We start from the raw sequence: 23,098 nt of genomic DNA on the forward strand, positions 1-23,098 counted from the left end.
ATGGATAGAATAAGTCACATCATGGAGGAGTCAAAGAAAACCCGGAGGTTGAATCAGGCACTCTCCCAAAAAATAGAGGATTTATCTACATTCATCAACTTGACCAACAGGCGGTAAATGGGACAAGAAATCTGGTTCAGAGATTCAGAAGCTGAAAGACATTACTGAGCTTTTATTCTCATACATGTAAATGCATTGGCAACACTGTCCATTCTATTCCAATTAAAAACATGCAAAATGTCTCCCCAAACGTTGTATTGCTTTACAAAAAGTGAAGAAAAGGGAATGTTAGGATGTTCAAAATAAATAGTGTCTGCATTTGTCTGTACGAGCTCAAACATTCACTGTATAAACTGAAAAATGCTTTAAGATTTCCCGTAAATCACTCAACTAATACAAAGTTTATAACCACCGTTTTTTGTGTCACATTTGTGTTACATTGAGTCACCTATTCCCATTTTCACAAAGCCTGTTATGTTCTCATAACTTTTCACCACATACACACACATACTGTGCATCATCACGGGATCAGAAGTTCCCCATTTGGCCAAATGCAGAACTTGGGATTGTAGATAAACATTTGAGTGATGCTTATGTCTGTCCAACAGGGGGCGACATATTCTTCACTATATTAACATTCCTTCCTTGCAGGACAAACATTTGTGAAAACTCCACCACGGCCCCCAACGAGATTGTTGGACGTGTCTTTCCAAAATCGAGGGCCTCCAGTCTTCTGTAAACTGCTCAATCACTGCAGGGGATTTCTCCTCCCATGTTACCCTTTTTCTTCTTCTATGTTTCTGGCAGTGATAATTCTGCCCTCCACAGGATCAACACACGCATACCATTAATGTAATAACAGGAGAAAATAAAGCTAAATTTAAAAAAGAAGAAGAAAGGGTGAGAGTTGGATTGCATGAGACCATCACTGACCCCCTACACTCAGTAAAGGTGAGAACACTTGTTCCTTAGTCTGAACAGCCTGTCACTCAGTCCATTACGTTATGAATGTTTGATGATGATATAAGCTTGTGTTTGTTCATCTGTTTTCTTCCAAACGGGAAGTTTTACTTTCTATCAGCGTATTTTAGTAACAACACCTGAACACATGGTTTTAATAATGATAATCGGATCAAAATATATGGTTTCGCAGTGTAAAGATGGAGCTATGCAGAGGGTTAAAGATAAAAAACAATGACATTAAAATACTGCATAAAAATGACTTATTATTAAAACAATTGGTCCACAACATTTTTTTCTTTTTTTTTGAATGGTGAACTGTTCTTTTTTTAAACTTTAGGAACATATGTGCAGATGAAGGGTGGAATAGTACAAAAAAGGAGAGCAACACAGCAAATCATACTTACAATTATTTTATATTACAAAATAGCAATGCCATTATTTCTGCTGGATATAGTTTACAATATTTTGATACTCCCCCACATATACGCACAATAGTACAGATATAAGATCACGATCGTATACAATAGGAAAAAAACTGAGTCGTGTGCTGTATTCAATACTGTTCCCATTTCTCAAAAGCTGAACATTAAAAACAGACTTCCTCGAGTCTCCTCATTCTGTGGAAGGATGAACTGAAATATAGGAACATTTACACAAACGGAGGAAAACAAATGGGGCCAGAGAACAAATTGAAATATAGGATAGCTTTGATTGACTCCCAATTATTAGGAAATTGCGCACACGTGAAATAATCCATGCTACTCAATGTTGTACACCAAGTTCTTCTGGATCTTAAAATTTCTTCCCACTATTTTTTCCTACCAGAGTTGTCATTGACACACTGTAAACACACACAACTGAGAGAACACCACCTCTATATCTTTGTACTTTCAGTTTTTTCTGTAAGAAAAGATGGTTTAGCTTCAGATAAACTGCCTGTCGGGCTGTGCAGCCAGAAAAAAAACGAATGTCACTTGCTGTATCTTGTCGCCATGCCGACCAAACAAAAGGGAAGCTGGAGACAGTGTTTGTTATGTGTGTGTGTGTGTGTGTGTGTGAGACAAGAGGACAGAAGAAATTCCAAGTGTTGACATAAAGACAAGGAGAGCATCAGAAGTTGATGATCTTATGTGTTGTGCGGCCTCATTAGGTCTCATTAGGTCTCATTAGGCCTCACCTGTTGGCCAGAATCACAAACATCCTCCACCTTCATGTCCACAATGCAGGTGATGCATAGCTGGACCTACACCTGATATTTAAACTAACAGACAGCCTTGTCCAATAGATAATGAATGAAAATGTACATTTGTGAATGCGTCCCACCACAGGCAGTATTTCATGGTTAAACTACATATTCTTATTTCTTAATGTGGTCTAGAAAGTAGTGTTTCCGGTATAAAGCGGCTACGGACAAGAAGATACATTCTAATGAAATGCTTCAAACGCTTTCATAAAACAATCATATATTTGCTGGTACATTCAATAATCCTTCAACAACAAACCCAAACAGAGGATCGTGGACGTGTGTGTGTGTGTGTGTGTGTTACGTAACAGAGTCCTTGGTGGAGTGCCTGACGGCAGCATATAATGGAAACCATGACGGGAAGACAAAACCAGCCAGTTAAATTCCACTGGCTCGGTCGACTTGGTGTGTGCTTCTTCAGTGTGTAAGTTGACAGGAGTGTGAGATAAAAACATAACAAATCATCCAGTAAATTCCATGGATCTTCTTCAATTTGACATTAGTGGAAAAGTAATGAGGAGGGGATTGGCAGGGCAACGGCGAAACAATAAAAAAGGAAAAAAAAATGAATGGATTCTACCAAAAATCGTTAAAGACGATCCACGTGAATGAACAGTCAGCATCGCCACAGACGTGCGTACGAGAGTACGAGCTACATATAAAAACACACCTTTATTTCGTTGGTTTGGCACCTTGCCTCCACTAAGCTGGTGTTTATCCTGTCATTTCTCAGTTGCTCAGGTGCTTTTGTACTGAGATATTATCAAGGTCTGCATGCATGTGGGTTTCCCAAATGAGCCGACTCAGTGGGGATCAATTACAAAACTAAACTTATCCACCAGTCCACTTTTTTTTCTGCCTTGTAAATAAATGTTTGTAATAGCATTTAACACCTTAAATGAAGGTGTTACTGACTGGGCATCCAAAAGGATCTAATTTTTCATTTTGTCGATATCGACATCCAGCCGGTGTTCATGTTCATTTCGGGGCCATTCTGTTTAACACTCACGTGTGCATGAAACGACAACAGCGTTTAAACATCTACGACTGATCGCCCCGGGCACAAAGACCGGTTTGAATATTTCGACCATTGCTCTGATGGATGTCGGAGGTTTGTGCACACGGACCCCGGCGGATCACTGTGACGTGAAGCCGCAGCAGTCTCAGCGGGGGCAGCCGGTGACGTTGCCCGTGGAAAGCGATGATTGTCAAGGGCAGAAATATCTACCTGCTTTTTGGTGTCGTTATCTCAGCAACCGGAATATTCAGTGGGTAAAATGTAGGTTATTAATGAAGGTCTTTCAAAATTGGAGAAACCGTTACATTTATAAATATAAAAGAGATTACAGCATAACGTGTGCATACACATTTCGACTCTTTGAGTGTCACGTGACCACATGGACCTTTAAAGACCTGTGCTTCAAGTTTTCGAGGGGGAAAAAAACAAAATTAAAGCTACAATCTGACCTTAACGACACTCTGCTGCTTCTGTGCTTAAATTGTGTCGAGCCACCGTTTTAGAAACATTATCTTTTTCAAACATTGGGCCTCATTCCACCTGCGAGACTCTCAACGTGGCAATGGCTGAGCTTTTGGCTGGCAGCTAACAGTGCGAAGAACAGTGCTGACAGGGCCATCGGTGCTGGTGAGGAGGGCGTGATCAGCTGTGACCACTCTGTGGGGACAGTGCACAGGTGGGGGGGGGGGGCAAACTCACATGCACTAAAATACACATGCGACTGGACTGGAAATGTCAGCACGGGGCAGAGGACTTTGGATCGCTCTCTTCTCAGGCAGACGTTTACTCCACTATATCTTTACTTTGCTATATTAACGCTCTGCATATTGCATCATGAACCCTCATCTGTATGAAGAGACGACGTGTTACACAAACTTGGCCACCAACGTGAGAGCCTGTGGTCTTGTCAGCATATCACTCAAACCCACAAAAATGTGAGGTATGACTGCTAGGAAATGAACAAGAACCACATCCACAGATGCAGGGACAGATAGTTTTTTTCTTTTCGGGGGGGTTGGACCACTGTATTGTATTGTATTGTATTTGCCCTTCTGTGAAGTCGCCTCCGCCACGGGATAAAAGACGTGGGGAATCTCTTTGGGGGGGCCCCGGTTACTCTGTCATGCTTTTGTTGTCCTCCTCTTGGTGATTCATTCTTTTTATCTCAACTTTCATTGGCTCAGGATTTGGCCCGGTACAATTCTGGCTCCATGGAAAGGTCTAGTTCAGGCATGTCCACCTCCACGCCCAGGATGACAGAGGTGTCGGAGTCACTGCCGGGTGGAGGCTGGTGCCCACCTGAGGTTGGAGAGAGGAAGGTTATTCCTTAATTGAGAGGTCGCTGGGGGATGCAACTACACCGCTGTCTCCTTAAAGAAGGTAGAATTATTTTGCATTGCCGTTAAACATTTTATTCCCCAAATGTCAGTGATAAGTCAGGTATTTACAATAGATTGGCTTCATCGCATGCTAACTGCCTGCCAGTGACATTGGTCATCACTACAAGCTCAATATTGCTGTGATATGTGACAAATATATATATATACAATATATACAAACATTTAAAATAAGGAAATGTTTTTTGTTTTTGGGCTCAGATGCTAAGAAGAAAGAACACATGTGTCAGCATGTGCTGATGAGCTCATGCTGTAAAGTGCCGATAGCACACGTATGTTTAACAGCCTTTGTAGTTAATGTGGGTCATGCCGTGGCTGGAAACAAAATGTTACTCTTATTCTCTCGTGTTGCTCAGAAGTGTCTGGATTAGGAAACACTCGCCAGGTGCCTGCTGGCCTGATTAAGGCCTCAGAATAAACAACTCAACCCCTAAATGTCAAGAGGGAAGGGGAGTAAAGCCAGAACCGGCACACTATGAAAAAAAAGAAAGGTCAAAGTCTCGTCAACTCCTACATATCCTGAAGTATTTTAAAGCACATCACATCCCATAACTGTTGAACATGTGGTGATAACATTGTGTTAAACTTTACATCGATGTAACAAATGCGCGTTTCTTGTACTCACAGCCGGCGATGATTTGGCTTTCTGCCGCCCGAGGTTCTGTGTCTTCATCGGGACGGAGCTGCTGCGGGTCGGTCGCTCTCCCGGCCGGATCCAGAACCACGGAGCTTTCGTTGACCGTCATTTCGCTGGCGCCGCTGATGGGGTTGGTGTATTCACCGCCGCCGGACATCCCGTAGTCTGGAGGAACGTCATCTAAACAATCCGCGTTGAGCTGCAAACGCGGCAAAGGTCTTGTCTTTAGAGGCGCTCTCATGCATGCTGTGAGGAATACACTAGAAGAAAAAGGGGACTTACCGGGATCCCCAAGGCCTTGAGGATGTTCATTTTACACATGGGACACGTCCGGTGGTCTTGTAGCCACGGGTCGACACAGTGCTTATGGAAGACGTGCCTGACCCCAAACAAGAACGCATAATGACTTTGTCTACATTAAAAAGAGACACACATTTTTTTTTTTTTTTTAAGTTAAAGCGAGTGAAACTAAGATTGCGCACGCAAACATTACCTGCATGGTAAAATCCTCACCACGTCGTTCGGCTTATAACCTTCAATGCAAACGGCACAGTTGTCAAAGTCTGACTCGGTCTCCTGCAACACAGCAAGAAAGAAATGGAAAAGACAAATATGACAGACAAATCAATTCCCTAATACAACTGTAGTAATAAATCCTGGCGTGTGTTTTGATGTAAAGGAGACAAGAAAAGCAGAAGCCATTTCCAAGAGGAAATTTTCTAACTTTGGGATATATCGATATACCAAATAAAATAAGCACTGTATGATTTGCATAATGTCCTAGACACTGTTAGTCATGTACAACTTTCTTTTGAACTCACTGTATGATGCTTTGAAGTGTACGTGACATGTACCGTTACCTTGTCTCCTTTCCTAATGGTGCGGACTTGCAGCTTACTGATGGCCTTTTTGGCGGCGTCTCCCAAACGTCTCTGTAGATAACAGACAGCGAGTGACTCAGCAGCATGCAGGTATCTCATTGATGTACAGTAAACACTCCGGATTGGTCTGCATCAGCTGAAAAAACCCACCTCACAAGCCTAAGTTCATGTGCACCAACATCAAATGTATTAACATCACTTTTCTGTGGACATGTGAATTTTAGAAAATGATGGGTTTTAACAATTTTTTTAAATAAAATGTAATATAGGAAGAATATTAGAGGAACAGGTGACAGCAGATTAAGAGACCTGACACGCAATAATCAATGCATGTTGTCAGGCTTTAACAGTTCACTTCCTGAGCTGGAATCTCAATCGGGGCAGTTTTCTTCAATTACATTAGAACATTAATCAACATAATTACCAGTGAAAACGCCAACAATGGTTCTCAAGGCACCGACTCCTATTTTAACGAGCGCAGCGGTGAAGTATTATTACAGACACAGTCACAGAAACCATTCATCACGAGGAGGGGTTCGGCCCACAGGGCCACAGAGCTCAGTTGGTCGATGGTTATGCGGTTTTCCACGTCCCTGTTCGCCAGGCCGGCTGCTTCCGGCACTTCCTTTATGCCGCACACAAAGGAGACACCCGATGGAAAAACGCTTGGGCCAGTTACGAGAGCGAGACATCGGCTTACAGAGTCATACTTTTGATTAAACTGAGTGCACGCCGTCGTACCTGGTTGCGGTCTCGCGCGTTGGCGTAGCGGAACCTCTGGATGTAGTAGAAGACGAGCCAGGCCAGGGAGATGATCATGAGGACGATGAAGGAGATGGAGACAAACACCACCGACGTCCTGCTCACATATTTCTGCAGGTTGCGGGTCCCCACGGAGATGTACAGCGTGACCAGGATTTTCTGCTCCAGCAGGGCTGCAATCTCCCGGCCTTTAGGCTCCGGGATCATGACGGCCACAACGTCGCCTGTACCTGCACACGCATGCACGCACACGCGCACACACACGCACACACACACACACACACACACACACGCACACACACACGCACACACACACGCACACACACACCAGCAGGGGAGGTGTTCAGAAGATGAATCAGGTCCATACTGTGGGTACCACACAACGCACTAAAGTCGTGTCAGTATTGTGTTTTAACACCTGGAGAGCAGGTTTGACTAAAAATATTACAATCAATAATTAATTAATAATCAATAATCGACTACGTCAGAGCCAATGAAAAAAGGACACAGAGCTAAAAAAAAGAAAATGTAATACACATAAATTGTAGTATAGAGATGAAAAATATCTGATAAAATGTTGGTTTATTATTATTTTAGAGTTTGAAGTGAAGACAAGGAGGACATGTTGAAAAGTTAAACATTTTTGGCTTCCGTTCTGTGACAAATATTGGCCGTCAAATACGGATTCCTCTCTGCGAACGTTCAGCGTCCGGCAGGCTCTTTAGTGTTTATTTGGGCTTGTCTTTAATGGTGGAACAGCCCATGGGACATAACTCTGGGTCTTCAGACACAATCGGGACACACAAGCCTCTACCGTAACTCGGCCGGTTGATGATTCCGGGAACTGCACGAACAGTCTGAGTACTGTTACATCATATTCCTTCTGCTGCGTGTTTACGACTGCGGCTTCATGGAGTCCCAGTGGCTCCCTGCCGTGCTTCGGTCCCTCCATCAGTCACCATGAACAGTGGCTTTGTTCCACCTGCAATCCCCAAAAGAACCTACTGCGCAGCCTGCCAGGTAAATCCTCATGTACTGTAGAATAGATCAGCACAGAGCCATTTTTAAATGAGATGCTGCGGTAATTCAGCGCCAAAGACGCCAGACAAAAAAAAATACGCCTTTTGATGTTTTCCAGAGGAGTTAAAGGCTTTGAATCCAATAGATTCATTTTCAGTATAATGCAGCGCTGCATTATTGCTGTCATGCTCGCAAATCCCTTTATGTAACAGGTTTGTTGAAAGATCTGCACAGCTGCTACATTTTTTGTGGCCTGGGTGGAAAACCCACATCATCATCATCATGTTTTCACTTTTGTTACCCACAAATATATGCAAAAGCAGCATTGTTTGGCAATTAAATAAATCATTTAAATCAATGATTTTCTTTTCTGGGTACAAAGCACGTTGTTCATAGCTAGAATAGACAACAAAATATACTAAAGAAAACAGTTCCACTGGCAGTATCCCAACTGTTAACACACACCCGGGTTTATCCTGCAGTGTGCCGGCTGCTCCCTCAAAATGAGGCTAAACTCTAAAGCAAACTGTGCTACAAACAATGCCGGAGAGAAACAAAACCTTGTGTTTGGACAGCAAACAGACGGGAACACTGATGTGTGTTCAGGCTCAGCAGCTTCTTCACGCAGGATTCCACTTCACACCGACGGGGAATATTTACACCAGGTAAACAGGTCTTTTTCTTTTTTTTTTAATTATGAGATATATTACCTCTCTCCTACATTAATTCTCATGAACCCCTGACAACGTAATCATGTGAATGTTCCATATCTTGCCAACCTCTTTTTTTTGTGTGTGGGACCACAGGAACACACACGCCTGGCCTGCAGATTTATGGCTTTAGTTTGACCATGTGTTGCAAAGGGCAAATCACTGTGATGTAACAACTGTCAGATGAAAAACCACATTATCTCTTGTCAGAAGTCCAAACTGTTGCTTCCAGACTCTGTAGACTCGGAAGCAAATACCCCTGTCTGGTCACTCTTCTGCTTCATAGCCAGCAGGAAAAAAAAGGCATGGAATAACATGCAAGATTTCTCTGACTTTGTTTCAGTGTGACGCAGCCAGAGCGGATAAAAATAGCTGCTAAAACAGGAGTGCAATGTCTGTGACTGAACTTGATAAAACCCTTTTTGTTTTTTAGACCCAGTTGACCAAAATGTCACAGCGGAGAAGAATAAATACTGAATGAGTTAATCCAGTCGAAACCAACCTGTTCAGTGCTCCCAATTCAATACATTTAACAGGGTTTTTGACTCTGAGGAACCAATTACTACAGAATGAACAGGCAGGTGCTTTATTTACATCCATATACTAATCTAAACCCGATGCTTCCTAATAGCCTTCTCTGATGAGTGCCTTGTGAGGGCTGATGGAAACGAGGGGAAACTGCGAGCCGGGCTCCGTCCAACTATAACCAATGAAAAGCCCCCCCCCCCAGGCAGCTCTAAAAGGTAATTAATCAACACAAAAATGTAAATGTGAAGAAAAAACCCAGTGGTTCTTTGGGCAATTGCGTCCAAGACTATAAATTTGTGCTAAGCAGTTACCAGGCAACCAGGGGACAGGAAGAGTCTGGGACGTAGCGACTCTTTAAATAGCAAATGTGATTTGCACGTTTAAAGTATGAACTCTGCTGCTTCCAAACTACCCTCACGGTTCCTGGCCGTATCATGCCTCTGACCCCGCTCAACCTCGGGTTATTTGTGGGTTAAATCAAGTTAAGCCGTGAGACGTTTCTGGCTCTGGCAACTGTGGATTTTACAGCCCAGCTGTGTTGGCTGTGGACAGGAAAGTGCTTCATTCCTTCTTTGGCCCTCTAAAATTGAATCTGCACTTCAGGGCTCGTGCTCCGTGTTAGCTTCCGCTTCTTCTCTAAAAGCATTGTTATTTGCACCTCTCCAGGCCGCCGTTTCTGACACTTAAAGTGTCTCAGTTCATATTTATGCCTTTTATAGCTTGAAGCATGGAACGCCTGGTTTTCAATTGCATGTGAAATTGTGTTACGTCACTGAATTTGGGTAAAGCGTTAGAGGTTTTGCATTGAATTCAAATGATGTGCTTATCATATCAGGGGCCTTGGACTTGTGAATTCAAAAGAGAACTTTTAGTTAGAAACTTCTTGTCATCAATTAGATAATTATGTTCAAATGTTGTGGGCTTTTCTTTTTTTGTTTGCAACATCTGTTTCTCCACAGACTCCTTTTCTCCAGCGGCCTCCAGGCATTGTGTTGTGGTCTGGTAAGCCACACCTCGATGAAAACAAACAATAGTTTCCATGCCATTTACAATGGAAACACATGTATACTTGCAATAGGCTCCCACCCGCCGTGACCCCCATCAGAGGGGCGTAAAAGTAAAAAAACGTTCTACAACCCCTTACGTCCGGCCTTCATTTCAATCTCAACTCCACGCCTGTAAAGTTTTGTGACGGCATTTTGCAGGGTCGTGGGTGAATATTTTGGGGAGTGACGCTGTCCACAAACAGACGGACGTATAAACAACTGGCCGAGTGCTTCAAACCGCCTTTGTGTTCCTGCTCCGGTGTCTCCAGCATGAACAACAACAACAACAACACACAACGACCCTCAATACCAGCCGCCCGCTGTCAGGCCTCACACAGATGGCTCCTCTCACAGCTCCTGGAGGCCTTTAAAGTCAACTTTTAATGTCACTAATAATCCCATTCCACTCGTTTAGGTCGCTTGGATCAAGAGTTCAACTGTACATGTAAAGTACACAAATGAATGACTGCTTTGAAAGCTTACATAATGGCCTTTGTGATTTTTAGAAACAAGCAAATATTAAAGGACTACATGAGAACCGAGTATGAGAAGACAAACCACAAACATTAGATATCTGCCTTCCGTGGGGTTCAATGCACATATCATGACAAACATCTCCTCGTTTGTTGTGAGCATGTTGTTATTGCTTCTGGCTACTTCTTTTTTTTGGAGAAAGGGAGAGATAATGTGTGAATAAAAACATAATTATCGGTTTCTGTGCAACTGTATTTGTGTTTGATTCATCTTTTTTATGCTTCTTTTTTATTACATTATTTCAGCCTGTTTGGAGGCAGCATAGGCAAGGCAACTAAACTTTATTTAGACATTTCTATGAAATCTGAGTTTGTGTGTTCAGTTTTTTTAAGTAAATGGTCAAATATACACAACGATATATTTATGTACATATATAATTGTAATGATGGCAAATCATGACAGACAGTGAAATCAGGGAGATTTATGGCAGGTGATTATCACTTCATCTGCTTGTGCTGCCCGTCTTCTTTTATCTCACCATACAACTAAAACACTCAAGGCGAACTCCCCGCTGCGGAGGTGCGCGCCCTCGGGGCCTCCGTCGTCTCTTACCTGGATGGGGCATCGTTATGGTGTCGTTTGCGCCGCCGGAGCCGACGTTGTAGATGACAACCGCAGAGGCGTTGTAGTGCGCCACGTTACCGATCTTCTCCCGGAACGAACAGTTCCCCGCCGCCACCAACGCCACCCAGGCGGCGTTCGGCGGCACCGGGGGGAACCGGACGCCCGGGTCGCACGCCTGCCTGTCCTGCAGGCCCGAGGGCACCAGCACGAGACCTCTGGCTTCTTTCTTGGGCGACTGCTCGCCGTAGCGACCGCACTCGGTCTTCTCCGTCTTGACCTCCGAAGTGACGGGGTCCAGGTAGGTGATGTTCACGAAGGCGGTGTACCACTCCTCCTTCTCCGCCACCGTGAAGTCCAGGCACAGCAAGTGCACGAAACAAAACGACAGCAGCCACGTCGAGAGAGCCAGACTGCGGCAGGTTCGGATGAGAGACGCGGCCATGGTGCGGCTCGGTTCGGGATTAATGGTGCCGGTGGGGGGTCTCCTCCTCGGCCGAAAGCTCGCGCCACGTCGCTCTTTTTTCCCTTTTACAGCGGGAGCTAAAAAACGTCAACCTCGCTGGTGAGCCGGACACCAGCCATCACAGAGGAGGAGGTATCCGTGTGGTAGTTTGTGAGCTTCGTGCGGAATCCACTACACGATCCAACACCTGCACGAAAAGGCGACGCTGTGTGTGTGTGTGTGTGTGTGTGTGTGAGTTGTTGTTCACCGTCAGCTGTTTCCCGTTCTTGCTCAGGATTTGCCCACCGCTCATCCACACGTGACCTGGGCGTGGGCAATCTGCCTCTGACGCCCGGTGGCATGTGGAAAAACTAAAAAATACATCGTGTGAATCATGTAATCCACTTTCACGAATAGGTTCTGGCCAATTATTGATAACCGTCAATTACATTATGTTATTAACAGTGGCATTTTGAAAGTAATTTTTGGATTTTGTAATTGATGTTTGTATTTATTTGTTATTTTTATATAACATCGTGTTTTATATATGGTCATTCATATCATAGCATACTTTCAGATGTTCATGCCTTTAGCTGTTACTGGTGTATTGTGATTACCACACTGAGGACTCTACATATTTATAAGAAAAGTCTTAAACTATGCTATATTTATCACATAGGAACCAATCACTCGGTAGTATGTTTCAGCACGGACAGAGTTCAGAACCGGATCCACACGAAGTCGGGAGTGCTGGTCCTTTAGGTAAAAATTCCAAATCACACTCTTACAATTTTATTGACATTTTGATTAAACATTCAGGATCACAATTGCCATTCAACCTAAATATTTGAAAATATGGGCTCTATTTAGAGGTAATTGTATTTATTCACCAATGCGATTCTACGTGTCAGTTGAATAGCGTTACCCGCTCAACAGCTAGCCGACATTACTAAAACGTTATAAACTATCGTAATTCGCTAATGTTCGGCCTCGTGGTGGGTTTAAGATGTGAGTGATCTATATTCCATTTGTGTGTATTGATAACATAAGCTAAATAACACCCGTAGAGTAACATAAACTTATATTAATCCTCGCTGTTCGTTAGCCGACTAACGTGTCACGCTTCCAGGTGTCCGACTGCTAAACCGGCCGTAAGCTGCGCGGCGACTCGCCCTCAGGACCCAGAGATGCCCAAAAAGAAGACCGGCGCCCGGAAAAAGGCAGAGAGCCGCAAAGAGCGAGAGAAGCAGACCAGAGCCAATCGCGATGTCATCGATGTGGCCAAACACCCCTGCAACTTTAACATGGTACGCAGCTCGTGCAGCTAACAAGCACCATGGCCCCACGTTATGTGTCTTACTTTACTGTCTTGTCTTTGTTTTGCAGGACTGTGACAAATGCCAGAGGTAAGTGACTAACGTTGCACCATATTACAATATTTCAGGTACGAGTGCCGCTGGTCACCAGGTTAACGTTTCTTTCCTCCTCGTAATGTCACCTGGTAGAAAACAGAAGAATAGAGCGTTCTGCTACTTCTGCAACTCCGTGCAGAAGCTGCCTGTGTGCGCTCAGTGCGGTGAGTAACCTGCAGTGTGTCATTTGATTTACCTTCTCCTACAACTATTTTAAATATTTAGTGACGAGAAAAAGTGGAGGTCAGTTTCAGATTGAGAAGAATGCTAGTAGGGTGATTTTTTTTTTTAGAGGTTTCTATCCTTACATGTAAATAAAGAGGTCCCCTTTGGTGAACGTTGGGTATGGTCTGTGTAAAAAATAAAAATAAAATAATTCAATTCAATTCAATTCATTTTATTTTGTATAGCCCAAAATCGCAAATTACGAATTTGCCTCAGAGGGCTTTACAGTCTGTACACATGCAACATCCTCTGTCCCGAAACCCTCACATCGGCACAGGAAAAACTCCCCAAAATATGAAAAAAACCCTTCAATGGGGAAAAAAGGGAAGAAACTTTAGGGAGAACGTCAGAGGAGGGATCCCTCTCCCGGGATGGACAGACTGCAATGGATGTCATGTGTACAGAATCAACAATGTAAAAGATGTACAATACATTCAATTTCTCTAACTGAAATGATACAAGTAATTGCAAGTAGCAGAACAAGTGTACGGCAGGACCACTGCAGGGACAACCTCCATCAGATCGAACCACCATCCACAGAGGCTTCTGTGGGGAGGGAGAGCAGAAAGATGTTGGTTTTTGATGACAGTAATATGAATCATATTTAAAGTAATGATGATGGCAGCAGCATTTAAAATAAATGCTGCATCTTCATACCCTCAGCAAGTGATGTTTTTCATTTCATTTCAGTACATCCAGAAAGCTACATACTATTTAACAAAATACCCAACGCCAACAGAGTTTCCAAAATGTGGAGTTCACTCCTCCAGAAACACACAACATAAACTAGTTTCACTGTTTAAGTACTATGTTCAAGTACTATTCACCAATACCAGTAAGCTTCCACAAATAAGAAACCATTGCAGGTCACCTGAGTTGGCAGCATCATCAAATATTATACTTTGCTGCCCCTGACCGGTAGTTTCTAAAATAATAAAATAAAAAGCCAGCAGCTGTTATCACAATCGATTCATTCAAATATTGGCTTAGAATAGGTTGTTACACTGTAACAAACTATGAAATGCTTATTGCTTGTGTTGTCAGGCAAAACCAAGTGCATGAAGTCATCAGATTGTGTCATCAAACATCCTGGGATCCACGCCACTGGAATGGCCATGGTGGTAAGTTACTGTACTGATATCAACACACAGCGAGAACGCCTCTTATCTCTGACCCATCCACACTTATGAGGACCTTTACAGTAATGTAGGACTAGATACTGTACTAGATCTGGCTATTATTCAAAAGAATGTACTTGTATTTTATAAACATGTAGAATATTTAAATTTACGCCATTGTGTGTGCAATTGTGCATTCGCTGTGTCTGAGTTTTATGCAGCAATTTCTTAGATCTAAAAGAAATATTCCTTAAGAGAAACAATTATATATATATATATATATAAAGAATACAACCTTTAGTGAGCAAACTAGTTGTCCCATGCATTGTCTCAACTGCTTTTTGCTTTAACATTTTCCATTGTAACCTTGTGAACCACAAGGGAGCAGTGTGCGACTTCTGTGAAGCCTGGGTGTGCCACGGCAGGAAGTGTCTGAGCACTCACTCCTGTGTGTGTCCTCTGACTGACGCAGACTGCATAGAGTGTGACCGCGCTGTTTGGGATCATGGTAGGACACCCCCACCCCCCAGGGAACAAACCTTTTCCCTGTCTAATTTACAATCACATTGGTGTCCCCTGGGCGTTTAGCCAAAACAGTTTAACTTCCTAAACAGGAGGCCGGATCTTCCGCTGTTCCTTTTGCCACAACTTCTTGTGTGAGGATGATCAGTTTGAGCACCAAGCGAGCTGCCAAGTCCTCCAGGCGGAAACATACAAGTGTGAGTCATTCGGCTTTCATTTTGCAATGTCGTTCTTTGTGCTGAATGTGGAGGGAGGGAAGTTATTCGTTACATAAAATAATCGCTAGAGTGAACGTGTTGTTTATACTTTATTTTTCCTTCCCATTTTAGGTATTTCTTGTAATAGACTGGGACAACACTCCTGCCTGCGCTGTAAGGTGAGCGAACATTTATTCCTACTCAAGATAACAAAGTGGAGGGGAGGGGCATTTGTTTATTTTTAAGGATTGTTGGGGGTAATCATTCCTCTTTTTCATACTGACGGGAGGGATCAGTTATGCATTTCAATGCTTTGTAGTGCTACAGAACTACATCAGCAAGTACAAGCAGCAAGGGGGATTTGAACTATGATGGATTTTCCTTTTCAACACTTACAGTAGAGGCTTCATAATAACTGCTGAACGGAAGCATTCATTTTTTAATGGAATGACGATGGTGGGTTTAGTGTCTTGTCTTTTACTGGCAGGGTAGAAGCTCTAAAATCACAGCCAGAGAAAGAATATGTTGCTGTAAATACAAGCTTCTGGATGACATCACTTTTCTAACGAGGCTGAACAGTTAGTGGATTTCACGCGAATGTATGCGGAACGAACCATCCCATGTACTGGTTGAAATGTTAATCCACCTGTGTCCTTTCAGGCCTGTTACTGTGACGACCATGCCAAGAGTAAAGTCTTCAAACAGGAAAAAGGCAAAGCCCCACCCTGCCCTAAATGTGGACACGAGACGCAGGAGACCAAAGACCTCAGCATGTCCAGTGAGTCTCAAGTGATTTATACCGGAAAAGGAAATTGCAGAAGCCAAACAGAGTTTTTATCTCCAGTTAAAGTAAAAAATAACTCATTGCTTGTTGCTCTTTGTGCTAAACAAATCTTTATTTAGGTTTCGGTTTTTCTACGCTTACTTTCCACTAAATACTTTTACTTGTGATACGCACACATTCACTTGAGAATGTATGAGAGGGGCAGCTGACCAAAGGGCCCTGAAACCCTGTTTAATTCAGCGGTAAATGTTATCTTCCAAGTAAACCAATGCTACGGTAATACCACGGAAGTAACAACTGAGTTCAACGTAATACTCACCTGGCTTTTTTGTGGCGTCACCTTCCCAGTAAAAGAAGCCAGAGCTAATTTCCCCTCCGCGTTCTCTGCAGCTCGCACGTTGAAATTCGGCCGCCAGGCTGGTGCCGACGACGACGAGGACGACGACGGAGCGTCGGGCTACGACGCCTACTGGAAGAACCTGGCATCCGGGGGTGGCCAACGGGACTACGGAGAGGACGACTACGATGATGACGATGACGACGACGAGGATGAGGAGGACGATGAGGAGGAAGAGGAAGAGGAGGATGAAGAGGAGGACAAAGCGGCAGACTCCGTGGCTGCTCTTAAACTGGACGGAGCTGCCTGAGCTGAGAAAGTCCCAAAGACAATGGGCCTCAGCAGATGTTGACTTATCACATCACAGAAGTCGGTATGAGTTTAGGTTAAGAATTCAACTCATGATCCCTATTGATAACAGTACAGATACTTACTATGTAACCCCCCCCTCAATTAGCAGCACAGAAACAGGATACAACATAGAAGTTGAATAAAGAAGATAATAAACAAGATCATGAAGCTCAGAAATTCAAAATTATTTTAAAAAGGTGTTTACCCATCCACTCAATAAAATGATTCAAGCCCTTCTTTAAATGGTGTTTGCTATTTGAATATTTCTATTTAAGGATAAACATCTTCTATATATCTCCGTAACATAAAATGGTTTAATAGCTTCACTTATTAGATGTATTTAGGTTAAAACGTGTACGTGTGAACTCAAATTCATTAATTAATGACCCTTTGCGCATGCGCCACCTGTTGCGCTTTATGCTACGTTCACACCGAACGCGACGCGGATGTCGCATTAGTGTCGCATCAATTCGCGTGTATTGACTGACGGAGGGGGCGTGGTTTATCGCCTGGAAACAGTTGAACTTTCCGCCATCGTTTTTCCTCCGCATCAACCCTGGAAACATAGCGACTCTGTACTTGTGGAAGTCCTACCGACGTCGGACCTTCAAACGGAAAAGACAAGCAAACAAATGACGTGAAAAATCATTACATGAAAGGATTTGGCTTTTAACAAGTAGCAAAGCATTTATTTTCAAGGATATTAAACAACTTTCAAGGGTGTAAAGCTCCGCCGACTTCATGAGAACCAGGAACCTAAACGCAACACTTTGTCTTTGTCTGTTTACTCGCGAAGCTTTTGACACAACCAACGGAAACTTGCTTGTCCCAACAAGAGAGACCTCTTAACGTCCTACAATCGGTGCAATACATTATTTTTTGGGCTGGATCATGAACCAGCCATTCTCAACCCACTTTTTTCTCTCTCCTCTTTTATGTTTTGGTTTCGTGACTCCGGGTTTTCCTCCACCTGCTCTGTGCCTCCACATCCTCCACCTGCACTGTGCAGTTCTATCAAAAGCCTCCAGCTGTCACATGTTCTCGCGCGTTGTTTGTTGCTTAGTAACGAACGTACGGTGGCCGAGACGGTTGAACACAGTCTTCTCGACATGTGGCCGTGGCTCCAAACGCTGGCACCCTCACCATCCAGGTCCGCATGGACATCTCTGCTGGCCGACCAGCCCCGAGCTGTTAAAACAAGGTGTTTCATCACTAAGCACATCGCTCTCTGGAGTCCCGCTAGCGTTTAGCTAACCTGAGACCGCTTGAGCTAATCTAAGGAAGCCACGCTCACACTCACTGAACTTTATAATAGTCGTCGCGGTCCGTGTCGGTGACAAGATCCGCCGCTGACCCCACAGTGTCCGTGGATGACGTCATCGTGACGCTCCAATAACCGCCGTGCGGGGTCCGTACGTCTGTTAGGTGCACGAGAATAAAAAAAAAGGTATTGTGACTTCGTTACCACCAACTTTTACGTCTCGTCAACAAAAGTTAACATAGATTTTGTCATTTTTATTTTTTAAGATCCGTTTTCGTCTCGTCTTACTCATGGAAAAAAAGGTCGTTAACGAATATTTTTCGTCATAGGAATTAACACCCTTTGATGGTATCCGGATTGCTTATCAAAACATGTTTACTCTGATCGTTCTCATCCCCTGCGTCTGTGGTGACACATTTGGGTTCGAAATGGCATGGAATAAAAAAAGACACAAACATAATTTGAGTGGTCATTTTTCGAACCCCTTCAGTGCTGCCTAAGCTATTAATATGTGCAATACTGAATAAATGCGTTAACAGTTGCCAGCAGGCGCACTGGTTGGTAAGATCGTGACCAATCGGAGGCGGAGTGAACGTGATACACAACACAACACGACACGGGCAGGGCGTGTGTGTCCCGTAACTGGAACCACATCTGGACCGCCATAACGCTCACAGCCGGCTTAAAAAAAACCACCCACCGGACGCGGACCACTGAGCCAAAGGAGCTTTACTAGAATTAGTGAAACGCAGAGATGTAACCTTGTCTTGTGGCTCCGCTGTGCAGATGACGGACTTAATGACGGTGTTCCCAGTGATCCTCGTTGAAGCCTCACACCCCGGATACCTGTCCGCGGTGAGCCGACTAAACTGCGCGCTCAAGCGTGTGTGCGTGTGGGTGCTAAGTGTGACCAACCTGGAGCCTAACTTGGGTTGTTGTTGTTGTTGTTGTAAGGGTGAGTTTTTTCCTTTTAGAAGACAGAAAGCCTGGCAAAAAAAATCGGTGCGTAAAAAGGTGTGACCACTTTGGTGTTCCACGTGCGTCCTGTGGAGATATTTCAGTTGGCGTCGGCGAAGCTTGCGAAATCGTGACTATTTGGTTGAAACAAAGCAACAGTAGCACTTTTCCTTAGTTTCGCTTTCAGTTTTGCGCCTCAAGCCTTTTTGCTGCGGTTTGCATAACCGCGCGTGCACTTTAGCAGTAGTCCGGTTTCGGAGAGTCCGGTTAGTAGAACATAACTCGGGCTAGAGTCAATTGAATAAATACCCTAAAGTAGACTAAGCCGGCATAATAAATAATTCATAATCCTTACGAGAAAATGTTACTACATATTTATCAGGCATAATTGATCTTGCTTTATTAGGGTTTATCAGGTAATGTGGGACAGCATTTTACTTCTGCCTTGAAAAGGCTATGGTAAAGGTAGGGGTGCTTGTACATTGCTTAGGTTTAAAGTCACATGAGATAACGTAGGTGACATCACACAGGAGTAGTAAAATGATGCGTGTCCCAATATACCTGCATTCACCCTACAAGTGAAAGTCCTGTATTAGCGAAGCAAAATGAAGTAAATCGCTTTGAATGGGACAGCTTGGTGGTAGAGAGGGGCCCAGAGGAAAGAGGGTCAAGAGGGTCAAGAGGGTGTTGTTTGTGCATGTTTCATGAACTGCGACGGCAAATCCAGGTTGCTGATCGGCGCTACTCTTCTCACGACAGGCTCCTTCAAGCTTGACGTTTATTTCAATGTGTTTTTTCCAGAAAGGTGTCCAGTTCCAGTCGACCTGTCACCTGTGCAGAGAGAGTCACAAAACTCAGGTCTGGCTTTGTTTCTTAGTTCTGAGGTAGGCATACCATGGGTGACCAAATACTTACTAACACAGGGAGTATTTCTGTAATCAGTAATGAAGATGAAAATGCACACTAGCGAACACAACCCAAGTCAAATATTAACAATGAAAGCTAGCCGGTAATGTTTGTAAATAGGCAAAGTAGGTTATGTGCATAAAAGTCACTTTCTCAGCCCTTGTGTAACCAGATATTGTGTATCCGTTTGTAAAGGCTGAAAAACCCTCAATAAGATGTCACGTTATTTTATTTAATATACTGCAATTTGTGTCTCTCTTAAAGCCTCTTGAGTACATGTACGTATGCTGACGCCAGGGAATCGTATTTACATATGCAGAATTGCTTGGGAACAGATCTGAAAAAAGCCATTGAGGTGAGAGAAGGTATCAAATACTATTACATCTAATTCGTGTTTGTGTTCTACCAGTTGTGCTAAAAGTATTTGTTTGATTTGTTTTCCTCTAAATATTTAGAAATATTACTCAAACGTGTTTGATTATAAAAAAAATCACTGTTCTTTTCCCTCCCGTAGAAATCTGATGCAATGCTATATGCTCCCTCAGCTGATGAGGTTAAAGTAAGTAGCAGAAGTAGATCATAAACTGACTAGCATTGTCTGTGTTGTCAAAGCCGGGAGGATGGGAGAGGGGGGGGTCACAGACCATTACCATTAAAATTCCCATGAATGAGCCACATTGTTGCCCTGGGTGACAGAGTCCGTCATTGCAACGACCTTTGTCACAGTAGTTTATTGAGTCAACGCAATCACTATGCAAAAATCTGTATCAAGCCATTATTGAATAAAATATTTGAGTGACATTTATGAAATACTACAAGGCCTGTTTGTTCACTCTCCTGTGAGCGCTAGTTCTAGACTCCTAACTCGGATGAACCGGGAAAATATAATAACTGCTAAATATTAGGATTATACGGCTGTAGCTTCTTATATTGGGTTTGCAAATGAAATACTTGGGAGCATTTTTTAGGCTTTAAGTCAGTAAGAATAAAGTATGCTAAGCAGCATACGGCGAGGATGTACCAATATGTGTGCAGAGGTGTTGTTTGTTCTGCGCTTTTAATGGACTTTGTTAATAGAATGAATGGCCCAGAATCAACATAGATAGATCCACACTTGTTTGTTGTGTAGCAAAAGGATTGTCCAGCCAGAAGAGTAGTGGCACTACTAAAAATGTATAAACCTAAAGCAGAATTCATCAGCTACAAAGAAACATTAACTTTTTGTCCATCTTTCTTTCTTTTTTTCCCAGGAAAAATGTAAAAAAATGTCACTCAAATGTTACATTTTGGAGTTGTTGATGGTCATCAACGAAGAAGGATTTCAGGATAAGAGAGCAACTTGCGTCTGGGATTTCAACAAAAACCTGGATGATGAAGCTTCAGCTCCTTCTGTAAGTGCCTTTGAACATAAAGCCCTCACAGGGTCTATCCTATGGAATGCCGTTTTATTCCAAATTAAATAAATGAATAAATACATAAATAAATGAAATACGCATTTGAAATACATCGTGAAATAAATAAATGAGGCAATAAATACATGAATATTAATATAATATATTATAAATTGAATCATTTCATGGTACTTTTATTTCATAATGCCACTTTTTTCACATTCTTATATGCAAATCAGGTGGCTATCTCTCACATTCAGAACAGACAACAGACCCGTGTGCAAAAAAAGGCTGGCTAAGGGACGTGAGAGTGTTGACATAATGGAAGACATCGGTGGGCTCGAGATAGCATGATAGCATTCTAGCATGCTAGCATGATAGCATTCTAGCCTGAGATACTTTTCTCAGACATTGTAATGAATGAACCAGTACCTTATCTGCTACTACAACCATAGACAGTAGCCATATAAGGCTACAACTAACCTAGCCTATTTCTAGCCCTTTCACTGGCAGCCTTTTTTTGCACACGGCTCTGTTGTGATAGCCACGCCCCCTGATTTGCATATAAGAACGTGAAATAAAGTGGCATTATGAAATAAAAGTACCATGAAATGATTACATTTATTTAATATTTATGTATTTATTGCCTCATTCATTTATTTAATTTGGAATAAAACGGCATTCCATAAGATTGGCATTCATCATGTTATGTTTAAACATACGTTTTGTGTCTCTTTTGAATTTTAGGTTGACTGTCCACCATGTGAAACATACTCACTTAAGAATATCACAGTATTCCTGGAAAGACTCAATAGCCTTTTGCAAGAATTGTACAGTATGCAAACATAATGTGATTCAACTACCGTATAAGCTACATATTTGTAAAAATTTGTAAAGAATTGTGGCAGTTTATATTTTGTAAATATCACACCGTAACTATGTCTACCTGTGACAAAGGATATATCGTCTTGTATTCTAAAATATGAGTTTAAATGAATGAAATAACTGCATCTTAAGCCATTGATTGTTTATAACTTTGTACATGAAGTCAGTGCACATTTTGCCTTTATTTGTACAGGTCTAAGGACACAGTAGCACCATGTACCGTATGTATACTACTATCAAGCTCACTGCTAAGCACTACTGTTGATGCTGATGTTCCTATCATCCCGCATATGCCTAATGAACTCCAGTATCCTCGCAGTAGTTGCTTACTTTCTCATTCCTTTCAGCTGTTATATCTTAATCTCAACTTCCATCTGGTTTATGTTTGGTTATGTTGTCTGTGGGAAAACCGATGTTATCAGATACTCACTTAAACAAACTGGGCTCATTCCAAGATTACGGGATCCTTGCAGAGCTCAAGTCTGTCCGAAGACTCTCCCCAAAGTGCACCCTTGAGGCCTTGCAAACATGCTGAGCACTTCCATCCGTCCATCCATCTTCAAACCGCTTATCCTGTACTGGATCGGTCACCAGCCAATCGCAGGGCAACACAGAGACAAACAACCATTCACTGCTGAGCACTTCATTTTTTTTTCAAAATGTAATTGTTCATTGGACACATTGGTGTTCTTTTGCCAGGGTTGTGGTTTGTTGACGCATCAGCGACTGTTGTTTGGCAGAAGATATTGAACCAACAGTTTGTATGTGGTGAAGCAGGATCACATCTCAGCTTTTGAGGAAACTTGGTGATCTTTGTTGGGAAGTTGTTCATTTGTACGAGTCTTTCTGGACGTCGTTAAGGGCCAGAGACAAAGGGAGGATTGTTGGAAGCGGGGCAGAGAACCTGGTTTACCGGTGGAATCCAAAGGTAATGCTGTAAATTGAAGCAAACCAGTGCTTGTGTTGAAGGCGTAAACCCTGTTTTTAAGACGTTAGGTAATTGATGC

The 23,098-nt window shown here is 42.9% G+C and overlaps 2 protein-coding genes and 1 long non-coding RNA gene across 3 annotated transcripts; 1 reads left to right on the forward strand and 2 right to left on the reverse strand.

Annotated features, from left to right (window-relative positions):
• Positions 1 to 1,357: 1,357 nt before the first annotated feature.
• Positions 1,358 to 12,002, reverse strand: rnf150a (ring finger protein 150a). Its single transcript, XM_037472893.2, has 7 exons — positions 11,292 to 12,002; positions 6,881 to 7,131; positions 6,119 to 6,190; positions 5,752 to 5,834; positions 5,541 to 5,637; positions 5,247 to 5,457; positions 1,358 to 4,523 (listed from the first exon to the last, which is right to left on the reverse strand). The coding sequence occupies exons 1-7, from the start codon at positions 11,743 to 11,745 to the stop codon at positions 4,405 to 4,407; spliced, it is 1,287 nt and encodes a 428-aa protein (XP_037328790.1). The 5' UTR covers positions 11,746 to 12,002; the 3' UTR covers positions 1,358 to 4,404.
• Positions 12,003 to 12,258: 256 nt separating this feature from the next.
• znf330 (zinc finger protein 330) lies at positions 12,259 to 16,930 on the forward strand. Its single transcript, XM_037472894.2, has 10 exons — positions 12,259 to 12,507; positions 12,875 to 13,052; positions 13,132 to 13,151; positions 13,251 to 13,321; positions 14,427 to 14,503; positions 14,882 to 15,008; positions 15,115 to 15,219; positions 15,352 to 15,398; positions 15,880 to 15,997; positions 16,394 to 16,930. The coding sequence occupies exons 2-10, from the start codon at positions 12,933 to 12,935 to the stop codon at positions 16,648 to 16,650; spliced, it is 942 nt and encodes a 313-aa protein (XP_037328791.2). The 5' UTR covers positions 12,259 to 12,507; positions 12,875 to 12,932; the 3' UTR covers positions 16,651 to 16,930.
• Positions 16,931 to 16,984: 54 nt separating this feature from the next.
• Positions 16,985 to 22,602, reverse strand: LOC134132735 (uncharacterized). The gene is made up of 4 exons (XR_009956927.1): positions 22,522 to 22,602; positions 18,868 to 19,740; positions 17,992 to 18,109; positions 16,985 to 17,879 (listed from the first exon to the last, which is right to left on the reverse strand). It is a non-coding gene; the product is annotated as an uncharacterized LOC134132735 (long non-coding RNA).
• Between the last annotated feature and the right edge of the window lie 496 nt (positions 22,603 to 23,098).

This window comes from Pungitius pungitius, chromosome 9 (genome assembly GCF_949316345.1).
Source record: "Pungitius pungitius chromosome 9, fPunPun2.1, whole genome shotgun sequence".
Taxonomy (NCBI): Eukaryota; Metazoa; Chordata; class Actinopteri; order Perciformes; family Gasterosteidae; genus Pungitius; species Pungitius pungitius.

What these genes read in the sequence shown, in the direction of transcription:
- rnf150a (XM_037472893.2), bottom strand. Translation starts at nt 11,745, where the DNA reads ATGGCCGCGTCTCTCATCCGAACCTGCCGCAGTCTGGCTCTCTCGACG. An exon ending in CATAACGATGCCCCATCCAG is followed by an intron (nt 7,132 to 11,291) that starts GTAAGAGACGAC and finishes ATGCGTGTGCAG; the next exon opens with GTACAGGCGACGTTGTGGCC. An exon ending in GTGAGGATTTTACCATGCAG is followed by an intron (nt 5,638 to 5,751) that starts GTAATGTTTGCG and finishes GTTTGGGGTCAG; the next exon opens with GCACGTCTTCCATAAGCACT.
- znf330 (XM_037472894.2), top strand. Translation starts at nt 12,933, where the DNA reads ATGCCCAAAAAGAAGACCGGCGCCCGGAAAAAGGCAGAGAGCCGCAAA. An exon ending in CCGCGCTGTTTGGGATCATG is followed by an intron (nt 15,009 to 15,114) that starts GTAGGACACCCC and finishes CTTCCTAAACAG; the next exon opens with GAGGCCGGATCTTCCGCTGT. An exon ending in ACTCCTGCCTGCGCTGTAAG is followed by an intron (nt 15,399 to 15,879) that starts GTGAGCGAACAT and finishes GTGTCCTTTCAG; the next exon opens with GCCTGTTACTGTGACGACCA.